The sequence below is a fragment of the Ovis canadensis genome, chromosome 19 (genome assembly GCF_042477335.2).
Source record: "Ovis canadensis isolate MfBH-ARS-UI-01 breed Bighorn chromosome 19, ARS-UI_OviCan_v2, whole genome shotgun sequence".
In the NCBI taxonomy this organism is placed as follows: Eukaryota; Metazoa; Chordata; class Mammalia; order Artiodactyla; family Bovidae; genus Ovis; species Ovis canadensis.
This window is the reverse complement of record NC_091263.1, coordinates 27,227,052-27,243,462: the sequence shown is the minus strand read 5'-3', so window position 1 is coordinate 27,243,462 and position 16,411 is coordinate 27,227,052. Positions and strand designations below refer to the sequence as shown.

The 16,411-nt window shown below is 48.3% G+C and overlaps 1 protein-coding gene across 3 annotated transcripts; it reads right to left on the bottom strand.

The window, feature by feature from the left end:
• Positions 1-208: 208 nt before the first annotated feature.
• On the bottom strand, positions 209-16,247 carry SLC25A38 (solute carrier family 25 member 38). 3 transcript variants are annotated; one of them, XM_069560693.1, is made up of 7 exons: positions 15,820-16,247; positions 6,750-6,871; positions 6,063-6,147; positions 5,187-5,366; positions 4,761-4,935; positions 2,811-2,977; positions 209-1,187 (listed from the first exon to the last, which is right to left on the bottom strand). In XM_069560693.1, exons 1-7 carry the CDS (start codon positions 15,886-15,888, stop codon positions 1,065-1,067), a joined length of 921 nt encoding a protein of 306 aa, XP_069416794.1. In that variant the 5' UTR covers positions 15,889-16,247; the 3' UTR covers positions 209-1,064. The 3 variants fall into 3 exon arrangements, with proteins under 3 accessions (XP_069416794.1, XP_069416795.1, XP_069416798.1); XM_069560694.1 differs by having other exon boundaries at positions 4,767-4,935; XM_069560697.1 differs by lacking the exon at positions 2,811-2,977 and having other exon boundaries at positions 4,767-4,935.
• Positions 16,248-16,411: the final 164 nt, after the last annotated feature.

Genomic DNA, 16,411 nt, shown 5'->3' with positions numbered 1-16,411 from the left:
AGAGACTACATATGAAAGACTTCACGAGACTACATTGTATTAGTCCCCTTATAGGAGGTGCATAGAAAAGGCAGATTTATGGACAGAAAGCAGATCAGTGGCTGCTGGGCTTGGAATGAGGGTTCATCGTAAATAAGAGCTCTTACTGGAGGTGTGAATGTGTTCTAAAACTGATTTCTGCTGATGGCGGCACCAGACAGTAAAGTTACTTTAAAAAATCACAGAATTGTGTATTTGGAATGGGCAGATCATATAACATATAAAATAAAGCTATTTTAAACAATTTTAAGCTTGAGGACTTATACAGATCAAGTGTTAGCCACCTTATTTTGTCACTGTAGGATGGACTCATGGCACTTGAGGTTTTCCAATGATAAAGTGCTCCACTTTATTTATCCCAACTTTAGCTGCAGAAAAATGCCAGATCAACTTGGGAGTTGAAACCGTGCACGGGCCGAGACCAAAAAGTATTACTTGGACACTTAGAGGCTAGGAAGCTACTTCCCTTCCCTGCTTCCCTGGAGCCTCTTAGAAATTAACAAGGAATCAGTTAAGTCATGACATCTTTTCTTCTTCATTCTAACATCACCTCAGAGGGAGACTTCAGCCTGATGAGTGTGACTCCTCGCTTGGCAGATCCAGTCTCGCTGCTGGAACTCCTCAGACACGAGGGACAGCTCACAGCATCTCTAGGGTTGTGATTTCTTGCCCAGGAGCAGATCCAAGGAGGTGGCATGGTGTAGTGGGTGGCTGAGCGGGACCACCGACAGCACTCTCTGGAAATGCCCTTTCACATGGCCTTGTAAGGTAGGCAGACCCTTTTCCTGACTCCCCACCGTGCTCTATCAGGGACTCCTCTTCTGGAAGGTTCAGAAGGCTTAAGTCGGGTCCACCTATTTCAGTTGGGCCCACCTATTCTCTTCTTGAACTGAGTAACTGAAGGCGATGTGTCTGCCAGGCTCTCCTGCTAGGACTTCACCCGACTCCAGCGTGGTGAGGTGAAGCGGCCCTTGGCAGAAACCAAGCAGGGCAACAGGTCCCGTCTTTGCCCGGTCCCCGCTGGGTCAGGACTTCAGGCCCATCTTGGCCATCATCTCTTCGTAGACTGTCCACGCCATGGCTGCCATCAGGGTTCTGCGGAGGGCCCGGGGGACGCTGCCTTGGAAGAAGCCACGCAGCCCATAGTCCTAGGAGGGAAAATGGAAGCCCAAACGCTGGGATTAAAGCAGCAATACAGTTACACACCTGCCATCAGAGTGAGGATGTCCCTCTGCGTTACTCCATTCTTAAGTCTTAACGTTATAGACTTTTACAAACACCATTAAAACTATGAATACTGGGTCCAAAGGGATGAACTGAAAAAAAAAAATGTTTGCTTTGTTGCTAAGCTTTGTATGTTTTAGGCGTGCTCTATCCAGGGGACTTTATTTCTCAGATGAAAATCTGCTGGAGGCTTACTCTATATAGTGTGCAACTTGTACAGTCCACAGAAGCCAGAAGGCCCGAGCAGCAGCTGAAATGCAGACCAAAGTGTCTCTGCCAAGCCCTGGGCCCCAACTCCAGGCTGAAGGAAAAGGTACCTTCTTGGCAATCCGTCTGCCTGGAGGGAGAACCCTTTTTATTTTTTAAACTCACTAGATGTTCTTGGTGGCCCTAAATAAGAATTAAAGACGAAACACCTCATCATCTGGATTGTTCTTCCCTACTGTTATCAGTCCTTCCATTTTCACATGGAAGATATATGGAGACTCTCTTTTCAAACTTCATGGCTTCAGGTATCACGAATAAGAAAGCAAGCAACCTACACAGTGTGAGAAGTATGATCAGATTCACAAACACTGCTTCCATCTAGGGTAAGTGTTGGCAGATGCTAACATGTTTCCTCTGCTACGAGGAAAAACGAAGAAGCCACAGAAAAATCTAAAGATCTAGGTGACAGATTTACCTTGAAAGAGAATATCTGATAATCAAACATGTTCCCAAAGGGCCAACTCAGTGGCTTTTAAACAGCATTTTAGTGTACCTGACATCTACTTTACCTTTTATCTTCAACACATCTGCACATTTGTATTAGCACAAACTCCTAGAAACAAAACAATGTGCCTGTGGGTTTTCTGACTACATTTCCTCCTAGGTCCTTGATTCAGAGAAGGAAATGGCAACCCACTCCAGTATTCTTGCCTGGAGAATCCCGTGGACAGAGGAGCCTGGTGGGCTTCTGTCCATGGGGTCGCACAGAGTAGGACACAACTGAAGCGACTTAGCAGCAGCAGCAGCAGCAGCAGCAGCAGGTCCTTGATTAGGTTAATGAGTCCTCCCAGAACTCCTGACTCAGGAGGTCTGGGGTAGAGCCCAGCAATATGCACGTTTAACAAATATCACAGGTTGTCCTAATTTGGGCACCCCCTCCCTAAACAAACAAAACCCAGAAAACAAAAAGACCCCCACAACCATAGTTTCTTAGCAGTGATTCTCAACCTTGGCAACACATTGGAATCACTAAGGAACTTAAAATACTGATGCCAGGGTTTCATGTCTTCCAGAGAGCTCAAGTTATGCTCTGGGAATGGGGATTTTGAAAAGCTCCCCAGGTGATTTACCAGTAAAGGACAGCTACTGCCTTAGAAAGAGAGAGAGCTTTAACCACAATACAAACCAATATGTATTCTAAAGCCTTACTTTTTTGTTGTTGTTGTGCCACAAGGCATGGGAGATCTTAGTTCACTGACCAGGGATCAAACCCATGTCCCCTGCAGTAAAACTGCGTAGTCCTAACCACTGGACCACTAGGGAATGCCCTAAAGCCTTACTTTGAAAATGAGCGTGACTGACTGGCCAATCCACCGAAATTTCACTGGGGAGAGCTGCATGTGAGTTTTGATCACATCTGCAGGTTGAGTTACCAGCGAGGCCAGAATCCCAGCAAATATCCCACAGCTGAAATTCACAACGGGAACAAGGACTGCATCCAACTGGTCTGAAAGAGGACAAAGGCAGTCTTTGGTTATAAATAAATCTCATGTCTACCAGATAAATATCAGTGCCAAGTTGCCACTAATTCTTCCTGAAAGCCAGAAGGGTCTAGGTATTCAAACAAAGCTAGGAATTCCAAATCTAAACTAATCAATGTAAACAGAAAAATGGAACTAAAAGTTTACCTTTTTACAATCATCAGCATAATAATTCAGGCAAAAGTCATTAACTGATGCTAAAATATATGGATGAAATAACAGGACGTTTTACATAGATTCAAAGTATCACCCCACAGAGATACTTAGAAATGACAAAAGAACAAATAACTGAGTTTTCACTGGAGACATTCTTTTTATCCAAGCAATAAAGAGTTAGTATCACCCACAGCGGGTCAAAAGGTGACATGAGCTTCCTGACATCACACAATGAAGACACAACTGTTACATGCTTCTTTTGCTGAAAAGGTAGAGCATAAATGAACCTAGCTGCAAAGAATCATCGGATAAACCCAGGCTGAGGTTATATAACTGGCTTATACACTTGAAAATAAAAAATAAAAATGGCCACAAAATACATTATTGAAAAAATTGGAGAAATTAAGAGTATAGATTGGACTATAGATGCAAGAAGTGTATCTATGTAAAATTTCCTAAATATAAGATGGTTATTAAGAATGCTCTTATGCTCAGGAAATACACACTGATGTATTTAAGAGTAAAGAGTTGCATCATGCCTACAACTTACTCCTAAATGGTTTGGAGAAAATAATTATACATATAGAAAGAGAATAATACAGGGCTATGGAGTTATATGTACTATTCTTGTGGCTTTTTTGTTAAGCGTAGAATGATTTCTAAATACCAAATTAAAAAAAAATTTTTTAGGATGAATGAAGAAGTTAAAAACATATATCCAAGCTCCCTTATTGCCTTAACCTTCTACTGCAAAGTAAGGCTGTGACCTGCAATGTCACAATTCCTGGTACTTGGGGCGAAGCAGCAAATCTCCTACAGCACCCCAACTGACAACATGGTCATGAGGGTGGCATTCTGGCTTTCCCAATTAAATGACCTCGGCCGCAATTCCTTGCTCAGATTATCCACAGACACCTGACCGAACGCTGGTTCACTCTACAGGGTGTGTGTGTGTGACTATCAGTGTGTGACTCTGCCTGGGCGAACATTTGCTGATTGTTGATTTTTCCCAAGTCTTGCAACACGAGCTTACTAGTAGGGTGGGCCTGCTAGAATGCGGGAGGTTTGGCAGCCTTCTCTCCATCCAAACAGAGGGCTCTCGTCGTTAACTGAGAGCATAGCAGGTAAATGAAAATAAAATTTTTCTTCTAGGTCTGAACCCACTAGGTTTCCCAAATGTGTCTGTTAAGAATCATAAGTGCTTCTTGAAAAATACAGTTCCCCAGTTCTTACCCCAAAGCTTCTGATTTAAGACTCCTTGGGTAGGACCCAGAAATCTGAAGATCAGGCAAATGTGGGAAGTATTATTGCATGGCCTACGCAAAACGTGGTTTATTCCACCCCCACCCCCGACTCAGGAATTACATACTATCAGTACTCTTCCTTAAGAAGCTATAAACTCAAAAGGGCAGGGACTGTAACTGCATCCCAGCATGGGGCCCCACGCCTGACACAGTGCAGATATGGCTCAGTTTTTAAAACTAGGCTAAGAATCCAGAGCTGCTAAGAACAACAAATAGTGTCCTATCTCAGAGAAAGCGCTGAGGATGTGATCCCTTGAGGGATCTCTCTTCCCACCACACCTTCCCTTACCCGTACCGTGAAGCACAACGTTTTTGGTCTGGCTGTAAAACATGAGGTAGATTCCGGAAAAGGGGGCATCGCGCAGCAGTGTTGCTGTCAGGCCACTGAAGAGGCCCCGGAACCCTTCGCTGTGACAGATGCTCCTCAAGGCGGCGTAGATGCTCTGGTAGCCATACCGCCCACTCTGCGAAGGAAGCACAGAACCCGTGGCTGCCTCAGGGGCCCTGGGGCTGCGCACTGAACCGAGCTATCCTCAGGCTGCATGGCCGGGGCCCTGGTTCCCACGTGCTTGGCCTGACTACACAGATGGGTTCTCCGAGCACACTGACCTCTGTGTCGGGTCATAACGCAGGAGGTGGCATCAGTGGGCACTTGACTCAAGAAGTCTAGTGCGTCTGTCTGCCCTCTCCCAGGCCGTGAGGCTGTCCAACTCACCTCGTACCGTGTCTTGATCACAGTGATGGGTGACATGCAGACCCCTGCAACCGAGCGGGAGCCCGCCCCCAGTATGACTGACTCCAGGGCGGTGGGGGGATGGCCTCGCAGGAAGTACTGCTTCAGAGAGTAGAGGGTGCCAAAGTAGATGCCAACGCCAGGGACACACCTCACGATGGACTGCAGGAAAAGTCGGAGAGGGAACAGCAATCAAAGACCACCACGGGTGGATTTCCCCAAAGGAGACCCAGGATTGGCACGCGAGGAGTTGATTTAAGGTGTGGAGGGAACATCAATGGGAGAGTGGGGACATGAGACAGGAGAGAAGGTAGCCGATAAAGGGCATATCGTCTCATCAGTGTTCACCATGGGCAATGGAGTCCCTCTGGGGAACTCTGGGAATCGGTGTGGACACGCCTCGGTTACCCTGCCACCTGAGGAGGGATGGGGGTTCTAAACATCAGGTCTCATCTTTCACTGGTTAAGAGCTGCTTTGAGGTTGGGGTGAGAGTGAATTCCCTGGCTTTTCCAGCAAAATGACTTCTGAAGGCCAGAAAAAGTCTTCCAGGTAGGGAAATGCAGGTAGGAGGCATGGGAGGAAGGGGCGGGGAGTGGGGGGGAAGATCTGCTGACAGGTGGGGCACCGGATGCCTCTGCTCTAGGACTTGATGCTGCTAAGAAGCCGTGCCCAGGGCACACACGGGCGACGTCCCCCAGGGCCCTCAAGCGGAAGCCAGGGAAAGTGATGGGCAGGGGGACAACAGAGGCCTGCTCAGTCTCCAACCCGCATGCACTCTTAAAAGCAAGGATGTGTGAGATGGACAAGAAATGGCTGGTGAGTAAAGAAAGGGGTGCAAGACCCAAAAGGCAGCTTACGGGAGACATCCCTTTCCAGAGGCCCAGCAGACTCTCCGTGCGAACCACAGTCAGGAGCAGAGCCAACATGCCAACACGTCTGGACCTGAAGGCAGACCCGATAGAGAGAAGGAAGGAAAAATCACTGAGACTACGTCCTTGTGAAAGGACTCCCCGCTCAAAGACTTCTCTGTGTGGCCTCTTTTCTACAACACTTCATGATCTCTGCTAGGCATCGGGGAGTTACTCTGAGTTCCTATGCACTCACAGTGTGGCAGGTCAGTGATTCTTGGTTCATTCAGGCTGCAAGCAATGGGATAACTCCTCATTTTCCATACATTTCACACACTTCCCACAGTGCTGAGTCCAACAAGGGGGCTCACAAGAGGCACTCAATACTTCCCTTATTTCCAGAAAACCACCCCTTGCTGGCGCCAGGCAGCACAGTCATGACATTACAGACCAGCACAGTAGAATGCGAACGTCACCAAAGCAGATGCCAGAAAGCAACTGAGCAAAGGACCCCGTTTACTTAAGAGAGACGTCAAACACAAAAGAGTATACACAAAACACAGGAGAGCTGGGCCTGGTCTGTGTTTCTCTTTGATCACCCCACAGAATGGAAGGTGACTGAACACAGAAAGGATGCTCCCGCTGAAACCAGCTCCTCAGTGAAATGGGGGTGGGCAGGTGGGCAGCAGGCCTTACCCATGGGCCGAGGGTTGGAGGGTCTGCAGGCGGGTTTTGAGGAGATCCAGGGGTTGGAAGAGGACGGTAGAGCAGGTCCCACTGATGGAGCCGCACAAGAAAGCTTTGATCACTGGCTGCAACTGCAGGGCAAGAGAACACGGTGTCATCAGCTTTGTCCCACCACTCACCACACCTGGACCAGCCAGTTCTTCCTAAGGGTTGCTTAGAAACTCACCTGGGGGTGCCCTGTATTAGAAACAGCTTCTGACTTTAGAGAAGGGCAAAATGTAGTCAGGGATGAACAGCGTTAGAATGTTGTTGAGAACACTGCACACTCCAAGAAGTAGCTCTCTTGTCTTACTGATAACAACTTTAGTAATCACTGATAATTAAAAACTTACGGGTAGGGCTTCCCTGGCGGCTCAGTGGTAAAGAATCTGCCTGCCAGTGCAGGAGACATGCATTCAATCCCTGGCCCGGGAAGATCCACTTCCCTAGAAGCAAGGAAGTACGCAGCCCATGTGCTGCAACTACTGAAGCGCAAGCGCCCTAGAGGGAACCCATGGCAATGAGACGCCTTCTCACGCAACTGGAGACAGACTCCGCTTGCTGCAACCACAGAAAAGTCCCAAGTGCAGCAACAGAGACCAGCACTACCAAAATTTAATAAATACAGTATAAAAAAAATTGCGGATAACTTCTCTCCTACTGAGCAACATGGCTATTTCCACCTGTGAATTATGCCACTGACCACACTTCCCTAATTTTCCTGAACATAAATTATTGGCCAACTTCCTCTCGTGACAAAAGCAAAATCAACTGAGCAGTATGTTTTAACCCTGGACTGCTGGTTTCAGGTTCCCCGGGTTGTGGAACCGGTAGATTATTTACAGGAGTAAGACAAAGGAAGTGAAACCGTAAGTGAGCCGATGCGCTGAGAAATGTAAGTGCCACTTCCTGTAAAAGTTTCTTTAATCTAAAACTTTCCCCTCTGTTGTACACCCATTCATCTCACTGGGACCGAAGCAGACCATAGGTGCACCACAGGTCACAGCCACTCCTGGGTTTGCTGGCGGTCCTATATACTGGGACAGTCACAGTTCAGTTCAGTCGCTCAGTCGTGTCCAATTCTTTGCGGATCCATGGACTGCAGCATGCCAGGCTTCCCTGCCTATCACCAACTCTCAAAGCGTGCTCAAACTCATTTCCATTGAGTCGGTGATACCATCAAACCATCTCATCCTCTGCCATCGTCCCCTTCTCCTCCTGCCCTCAATCTTTCCCAGCATCAGGGTCTTTTCAAATGAGTCAGTTCTTTGCATCAGGTGGTCAAAGTATTGGAGCTTCACTTTCACCATCAGTCCTTCCAAGGAATATTCAGGACTGATTTCCTTTAGGATGGACTGGTTGTATCTCCTTACAGTCCAAGGGACTCTCAAGAGTCTTCTCCAACACCACAGTTCAAAACCATCAATTATTTGGTGCTCAGCTTTCTTTATAGTCCAACTCTCACATCCATACATGACCACTGGAAAAACTACAGCTTTGACTAGACAAACCTTTGCTGGCAAAGTAATGTCTGTTTTTTAATATGCTGTCTAGGTTGGTCACAGCTTTTCTTCCAAGGAGCAAGTGTCACTGTTTCCATTGTTTCCCCATCTATTTGCCACGAAGTGATGGGACCGGATGCCATGATCTTCACTTTTCTGAATGCTGAGTTTTAAGCCAGCTTTTTCACTCTCCTCTTTCACTTTCATCAAGAGGCTCTTTAGTTCCTCTTCACTTTCTGCCATAAGGGTGGTGTCTTCTGCATATCTGAGGTTATTGATATTTCTCCCGGCAATCTTGATTCCAGCTTGTGCTTCATCCAGCCTGGCATTTCACATGATGTGCTCTGCATATATTGGGGGAAGCACACTGACTGAAACCGCCCACCCTGGCCAGGCACCATAGCAACCATCTGCATGAGTTGTTTTATGACAGGAGATCCTGGTAAGGAAAACGGAACTAATAAGCCACCACCAACCGGAAGAGTTCGGGAAAGGTCAAAAGGAGACCCCACGTGTCCGTCCACTTCCCAGAATCACTCTTGCTAGCATCCATCTTGGCTGAGCAATGCGTGCGCCACCAGGAAAGACTCTGAATTAGAATGATGGTCAAAGACCACCCGGAAACTAATTCCCATCACCATAAAACCCAAGACTTCGAGCCACGCGGCAGAGCAGTTCTCCTGGGTTCCCTTACCCTACTGCTCTCCACTCGGGTGCCCTTTCCCAATAAAATCTCTTGCTTTGTCAGCACATGTGTCTCCTTGGACAATTCATTTCCGAGTGTTAGACAAGGGCCCAGTTTCAGGTCCTGGAAGGGATCCGCCTTCCTGCAACAAATGGCAACTCTGGTGGGGACTCTTCTTCACTGAGACTGACATCCTGACCACTCAGGGTACTCAGGGGCCAGCTTGCCTGCCAATGGACCAGACCCAGAGGCCGCAACTGGGACCCTTTTGTCCCTGGTCTCCTCCTGATGCAGACAACTGGCCAGAGTGCCCTGGCCGGTAAGGAACAAGAGACTTTATTGACCTCTCTTCCCTTCCCTCTCTCTCCCCTCTCCTTAACCCTTCGTATCCTTCCCTGTTTTTCTAGTCCCCCGTCCTGGACGCAGGAATCTGGTTGAAGGGCCCTCAGCCTGAGCTGACGATTGGAGACTGATCACCTCCTCTTGGCAGAGAACTCGAATTATTTCTGGTAGGGCCGAGTTCCAGTCCTCCCTTCTCTGGAGGTCCCGGGTAAACTCCCATAACGCCTGGGTATCTGCAGGTGGCAGGAGACGTCTGTAAGGCCACCCCTTTTGCCCCCCTCTCCCGCCTCCTCGCCCTTCTTCTTTCAACCTGGCTCCTTTCCCTCCCTTTGAAATCTTTGAAGACCTGAGATATTTTCCTTTACTCTGTTAGTACTTGGATCTGCAGCTCTGTGTCTCTCTATATAGGAGGCTTTCTGAGAGACTGTGTTCGTATATTCAAGGGAGTGTCTGAGGAGGACTGCCCGGTTTATATATGTGTGCTTTAACTCTGTTCTGTGTTGTGATTTTTGATGGCCATTTTGCTTTGTCTGGCCACCATTTGGTTTAGACCTGCCGCCATTGTGTTAGAACTTGATTTTCTTTCCCTGTGCCTTGAGACCAGGGCTCTCAGGAACACTTACCTAGACCATCTCTAACTCCTGAGACTGAGGGGAAAGGGGGAAAAAAGCCTTTAAAATTTTTATTTCAACTGTTTTTTTATAAACTAGTAAATTTTATATTGTAATACCTAATTCATGACTAAACTTCGAAAATGAAGCTAGATCTTGCACTGTCTGTCTAAAAATGTCTTGGTATGTCTTTGTCTCTGGGTAATATTTTTGAGGTTACTTTGTAAATGAGCTCTATTTAATTATATTCAACACATATAAGTTGAATAAGCAGGGTGACAATATACAGCCTTGACATACTCCTTTCCCGATTTGGAACCAGTCTGTTGTTCCATGTCCGATTGTAACTGTTGTTTTTTGACCTCCATACAGACTTCTCAGGAGGCAGATAAGGTGGTCTAATGGTAGTCCCATCTCTTTAAGAATTTTCCACAGTTTGTTGTGATCCACACAGTCAAAGGCTTTGGCGTAGTCAATAAAGCAGATGTTTTTCTGGAACTCCCTTGCTTTTTTGATGAATCAACGGATGTTGGCAATTTGATCTCTGGTTCCTCTGCCTTTCCTAAATCCAGCTTCAACATCTGGAATTTCACAGTTCTGGGAGAGTCACGCACACTGGCTAACCTACAGGCAGCATTCAGAAGGGCAGGACTGCTTGACAGACTAACTGTACTTTCCCAAGCGCCCTCCAGGGCCTCACAGCATGCCCTGGAGTCCAGACACACTCAAGTGGTTGTGCAAACACACTTTTAAAAATTCAAGCAGGAGAGAAAAGTCTTCTTTTCCGTAGGAGACACTGGGCAAACTCCATCCAAAGATCTTCTCTCTCCTCACTAAATGGCAACTGCACCATTATTTTGTAACACAGGGCATACTGTTATCCTAAAATGCTATTAAGATGAAGTTGCTTGTTACCTACAGTACATAACTACCTACCTAGAACCAAAATGTTTGTAATCTGTGGTATTTGTTTCACAGAGAAAAGAGGTAATTCCATGTTCCACCAAACCAGCAATTATCAACTAATAACTGGAATTCCTTAAAGGTCTAAGTAAGTTCAGATAATAAATACTGGCGCTTACAGCCGCATTCAAATAGCTTTCCAAGCAGAGGTCAGACCGTAAGCACGGCCAAGTCACGTGGGCGCTCCATCAGCTGTGTGCTAACCGGCACTCCCACGAGCTTTGTTTCTCAGGCTCATCCGAGACTTTGGGCTCGCAGCGAGGGCCTCCTGCCTGCACACTCTGCCTCTTACTCCCGCTGACTCCTTTGCCTGGAACAAGCTTGAAAGCCCCCATCTTTCCAGCCTGAGGCCACATCACCTCCACTCCCTCTTCACCAGTCACCCCTCACGTTCCCCCAGTTTGCCATCCAGCTAAAGCCCCTCCGCTGAAGCTGCCTCACCGAGGACCCGAGCAGCCCGGGACCCCTTTCCCGTGCCCTTCTCTTACCTGGCCTCCCTGGTGCATTTGGAACGCCTGCTGATGGCCGCTCCCCTCTGGCTTCTCTCTCCCACTCTGAGCCTCCTTTCCCCAGCACACAGATGTTGCTGTTCCTCTTATCTCCCCGTAGCTGCCCCTCGCAGGGCACCCTTATCCCCAGACCACACCTCGCTTCACACGCTCATGCCAGCAACGCCCACATCTCCAGCCCAGTTCAGCCCACACTCCCCGTATCTCCCCTCAGATGGCCTGCAGACATCTCAAGCTCAACATCCCCAAATGGAAACTCGGTCCCCAGTTCTTTAGATGCCTGCCTCTCCTTCAGTCCACACTGAGATGTTCCAGCAGGACATTCAGGAGACGAGGAAGATGCCTGGTCTACCTACCATTTCAAGACCAACTCCTGCCGCTGACCCCTCTCCTCCCACAGCCTGCCCCCCACTGATCCAAGTAACCTCCCTGTGAGTCTCCAGCCTCAGCAGTGCCAAGCCCATGGAGCAGCCTGGGGTGAGGCATCCATATGAACTGCCTGGAAATCTCACAGCGCTCTTATGAGCTAGGTGTTCAAACCCACGGTGGTCCTCCTCAGGACTGATCGCAAAGCCTGGTCCACATCAGGGGCTCGGTAGTCAAGAATGAAGGAATCACATCATCTAACAGGAAATCTGAATTTGGTAATAAGGAGTTTGTGATCTGAGCCACAGTCAGCTCCTGGTCTTGTTTTTGTTGACTGTATAGAGCTTCTCCATCTTTGGCTGCAAAGAATATAATCAATCTGACTTCGGTGTTGACCATCTGGTGATGTCCATGTGTAGAGTCTTCTCTTGTGTTGTTGGAAGAGGGTGTTTGCTATGACCAGTGCATTTTCTTGGCAAAACTCTATTAGTCTTTGCCCTGATTCATTCCACATTCCAAGGCCAAATTTGCCTGTTACTCCAGGTGTTTCTTGACTTCCTACTTTTGCATTCCAGTTCCCTATAATGAAAAGGACATCTTTTTTGGGTGTTAGTTCTAAAAGGTCTTGTAGGTCTTCATAAAGCCGTTCAGCTTCTTCAGCATTACTCGTTGGGGCATAGACTTGGATAACTGTGATATTGAATGGTTTGCCTTGGAGACGAACATTCTGTCGTTTTTGAGATTGCATCCAAGTACTGCATTTCGGACTGTTTTGTTGACCATGATGGCTACTCCATTTCTTCTGAGGGATTCCTGCCCGCAGTAGTAGATATAATGGTCATCTGAGTTAAATTCACCCAATCCAGTCCATTTTAGTTCACTGATTCCTAGAATGTCGACATTCACTCTTGCCATCTCTTGTTTGACCACTTCCAATTTCCCTTGATTCATGGACCCGACATTCCAGGTACCTATGCAAAACTTGGCAGTGGCCACCAGACTGGAAAATGTCAGTTTTCATTCCAATCCCAAAGAAAGGCAATGCCAAAGAATGCTCAAACTACCACACAACTGCACTCATCTCACATGCTAGTAAAGTAATGCTCAAAATTCTCCAAGCCAGGCTTCAGCAATACGTGAACCATGAACTTCCTGATGTTCGAGCTAGTTTTAGAAAAGGCAGAGGAACCAGAAATCAAATTGCCAACATCCACTGGATCATGGAAAAAGCAAGAGAGTTCCAGAAAAACATCTATTTCTGCTTGACTGACTATGCCAAAGCCTTTGACTGTGCAGATCACAATCAACTGTGGAAAATTCTTCAACAGATGGGAATACCAGACCACCTGACCTGCCTCTTGAGAAACCTGTATGCAGGTCAGGAAGCAACAGTTAGAACTGGACATGGAACAACAGACTGGTTCCAAATAGGAAAAGGAGTACGTCAAGGCTGTATATTGTCACCCTGCTTATTTAACTTCTATGCAGAGTACATCATTAGAAACGCTGGACTCGAAGAAGCACAAGCTGGAATCAAGACTGCCGGGAGAAATATCAATAACCTCAGATGTGCAGATGACACCACCCTTACGGCAGAAAGTGAAGAGGAACTAAAAAGCCTCTTGATAAAGTGAAAGAAGAGAGTGAAAAAGATGGCTTAAAGCTCAACATTCAGAAAACAAAGATCATGGCATCCGGTCCCATCACTTCATGGGAAATAGATGGGGAAACAGTGTCAGACTTTATTTTTCTGGGCTCCAAAATCACTGCAGATGGTGACTGCAGCCATGAAATTAAAAGACGCTTACTCCTTGGAAGAAAAGTTATGACCAAGCTAGATAGTATATTCAAAAGCAGAGACATTACTTTGCCAACAAAGGTCCATCTAGTCAAGGCTATGGTTTTTCCTGTGGTCATGTATGGATGTGAGAGTTGGACTGTGAAGAAGGCTGAGCACCAAATAATTGATGCTTTTGAACTGTGGTGTTGGAGAGACTCTTGAGAGTCCCTTGGACTGCAAGGAGATCCAACCAATCCATTCTGAAGGAGATCAGCCCTGGGATTTCTTTGGAAGGAATGATGCTAAAGCTGAAACTCCAGTACTTTGGCCACCTCATGAGAAGAGTTGACTCATTGGAAAAGACTCTGATGGTGGGAGGGATTGGGGGCAGGAGGAGAAGGGGACGGCCCAGGATGAGATGGCTGGATGGCATCACTGACTTGATGGATGTGGGTCTGAGTGAACTCTGGGAGCTGGTGATGGACAGGGAGGCCTGGCGTGCTGCGGTTCATGGGGTCGCAAAGAGTCGGACACAACTGAGCAACTGAGCTGAACAGGAAATCTGCCGTGGCTCTCCCTTAACAACAATCCCACAGGATAAAGCTGAGTGGGCCCGGCAGGCCCCATCCCTGGGCAGCGGGATCACCCCAGGCACCCTCCAGCTCTTTGCTCCAGTAAGGCTGTAGGACCGACCTGCAGTTACCACTTCTAAGCAGTTCTCTTTGGAGCTGCTTCCGCAGTGTTCTCACAGGTGCTGTCTGGAACTACCCCTCCCCTCTGGGCTTCCCAGGTGGCTCAGTGGTAAATAATCTGCCTGCCAATGCAGGAAATACAGGAGACTCCCGTTCGATCCCTGGGTCAGGAAGAACCCCTGGAGGACGAAATGGCAACCCACTCCAGTATTCCTGCCTGGAGAATTCCATGGATACAGGAGCCTGGCAGGCTACAGTCCATGGGGTAACAAAGAGTTGGACACGACTGAGCACACTCACATGTACCCTTCCCCTCTCCCACAACACACTGTCCTCCATTACAAGAACATATCTCATAGCACAGTGCTTAGACATTTTACTGACTCAATAAATATTTGTTGAATACATCCATACATAGAGCCTATAACCTTTTTAACTAACTTTCCAAGTCTATTAGCATAGCTGCTGCTGCTGCTAAGTCACTTCAGTCGTGTCCGACTCTGTGTGACCCCACAGACGGCAGCCCACCAGGCTCCACAGAGCAGATGCTAAATATATACCAGCAGTATTGATTAACCTCGAGTTAAAAAAAAACAAACAAACAGGCAACAAAATTGTTTCTAAAAAGTTCCACAAGCAAATCCTACTTCCCTTGACAAAACTAAATCCTAAAAAATTAAATTAGATCTCCAGGCCAGAGCTGGAGGACCCAGAAAGAAATCGGTAAGCACCTGATTAAAGATGTAAACTAAAAGCGGCCCCCAACTCCGCCTTTGTTAAAGATTAAAAACAAAAACAAAACACTAAAAAAAAAAAAAGTGCCCACAACCCCGCCTAGCGCCTGCCGCAGTTGAACCATGACCTTCAACTGCGGGAGAAAGAGGCTTGCCACTGGCCCTCGCGAACTAAAGGAAGCCGCATTCCCGGCTCCACCCACCTCTAGTAGCGACTTTCCCAAACAGTCCTCCTCCGCCCGCCTTCCAGCCCCGCCTCCACCAATGGCAGGCCCGCAGACGACCACGGCAGCCAATCCAGACGCTGGGGGCGTGGCCTCATGGCGCGGGTAAACCACACCAGTTTCCCAGCAACTCCCTCTGGCCCAGACCGGCGGCCCTGTGTAGTCCTAACCTACCTTGCTTGAGCAAGGATCGCATTTCAGGCTTAGCTTCATTGCCGGGCTTTGCAACGGTCCAAATTATCTACCCAGGTGCCCTCTCATCTTTCAATCTAGGAAAACAACTCAAAGCAACTTCCCATAGCGCTCGCACGTCGTTACCTGCCGCAGAAAGGCACTCCCCATACGGCCCCCAAGGCCGCAGCAATCCCGCCTACCTCTATCCATATACTAACACAGAAATGAGACCTTTGCTTGCCTGTCCAAGAGTTGCGCTGCCACTCCCTTCCTTCCTCCCTACCCTCCTTTTAATCCCTTAGTCAAACTCCCACCTCTGCCAGGTCCCCAACCCGTTATGAGCGCACCCCGGGTGCAAAAAACGTCCCCCAAGGGCCGCTGACCCTCGGCAACCTTCCGAATTCCCTTCCCCGAGCCTGCGACGCCGGAATGCCTGCCTTCCCTTCCCTGCAGTTTACCATAAGCGTTTCCACCCGGTCTCCGACATCTTGGTGCTGCAGCAGCGCCGGGCGTGACTTTTGAATCATTGGAGGGGAGGCCTGTGAATGCACTGGGCCCCGGGTGCCGTTGGTAGGAGCGCAGGCCCGGCACTGGCGATCCTGGAGGAAGACGACGCGACGTCGGTGGCCGGGAGACGCTTTCTACGGCAGGGCCTACTCTGCAGTCTACGCCGGTCGGGACCTGCGTGTCCACCGCCAGTGGGTGGCTCCGAGCGCCGCTTTTCACTTGCGCCGTAGACTCTTCGGCTTTGCTCCCCGGCCCATCCTGCCCAGTCAGGGGCTTCAGGACTTGAGGATGGTAGGGTGTACCAGGGGTGAAGAAAGCCGGAAGAACTAGCTAGAATGCCGGGATTTAGCTTCCGGGGTTGGATGTGCTCCTTAGTGCCTCCTGGTGGAGACGTCCGGGACTGCAGGATCGGCGGCTTCCCTGAGCCCGGAGCTTCAAGGGAAGTCTGCAGTGCTGGATGCTTTCAGGCGCCACGTCTGTGCATAGTTACAGTCCAGACTTAACTCTGCCCAGTGCAGTGGCCAGTAGCCACCTGGGGCTACT

What these genes read in the sequence shown, in the direction of transcription:
- SLC25A38 (XM_069560693.1), bottom strand. Translation starts at nt 15,888, where the DNA reads ATGATTCAAAAGTCACGCCCGGCGCTGCTGCAGCACCAAGATGTCGGA. An exon ending in ACCGGGTGGAAACGCTTATG is followed by an intron (nt 6,872 to 15,819) that starts GTAAACTGCAGG and finishes CTTGCCCTGCAG; the next exon opens with TTGCAGCCAGTGATCAAAGC. An exon ending in CAGTCACGCTCATTTTCAAA is followed by an intron (nt 1,188 to 2,810) that starts GTAAGGCTTTAG and finishes TTTCCCTCCTAG; the next exon opens with GACTATGGGCTGCGTGGCTT.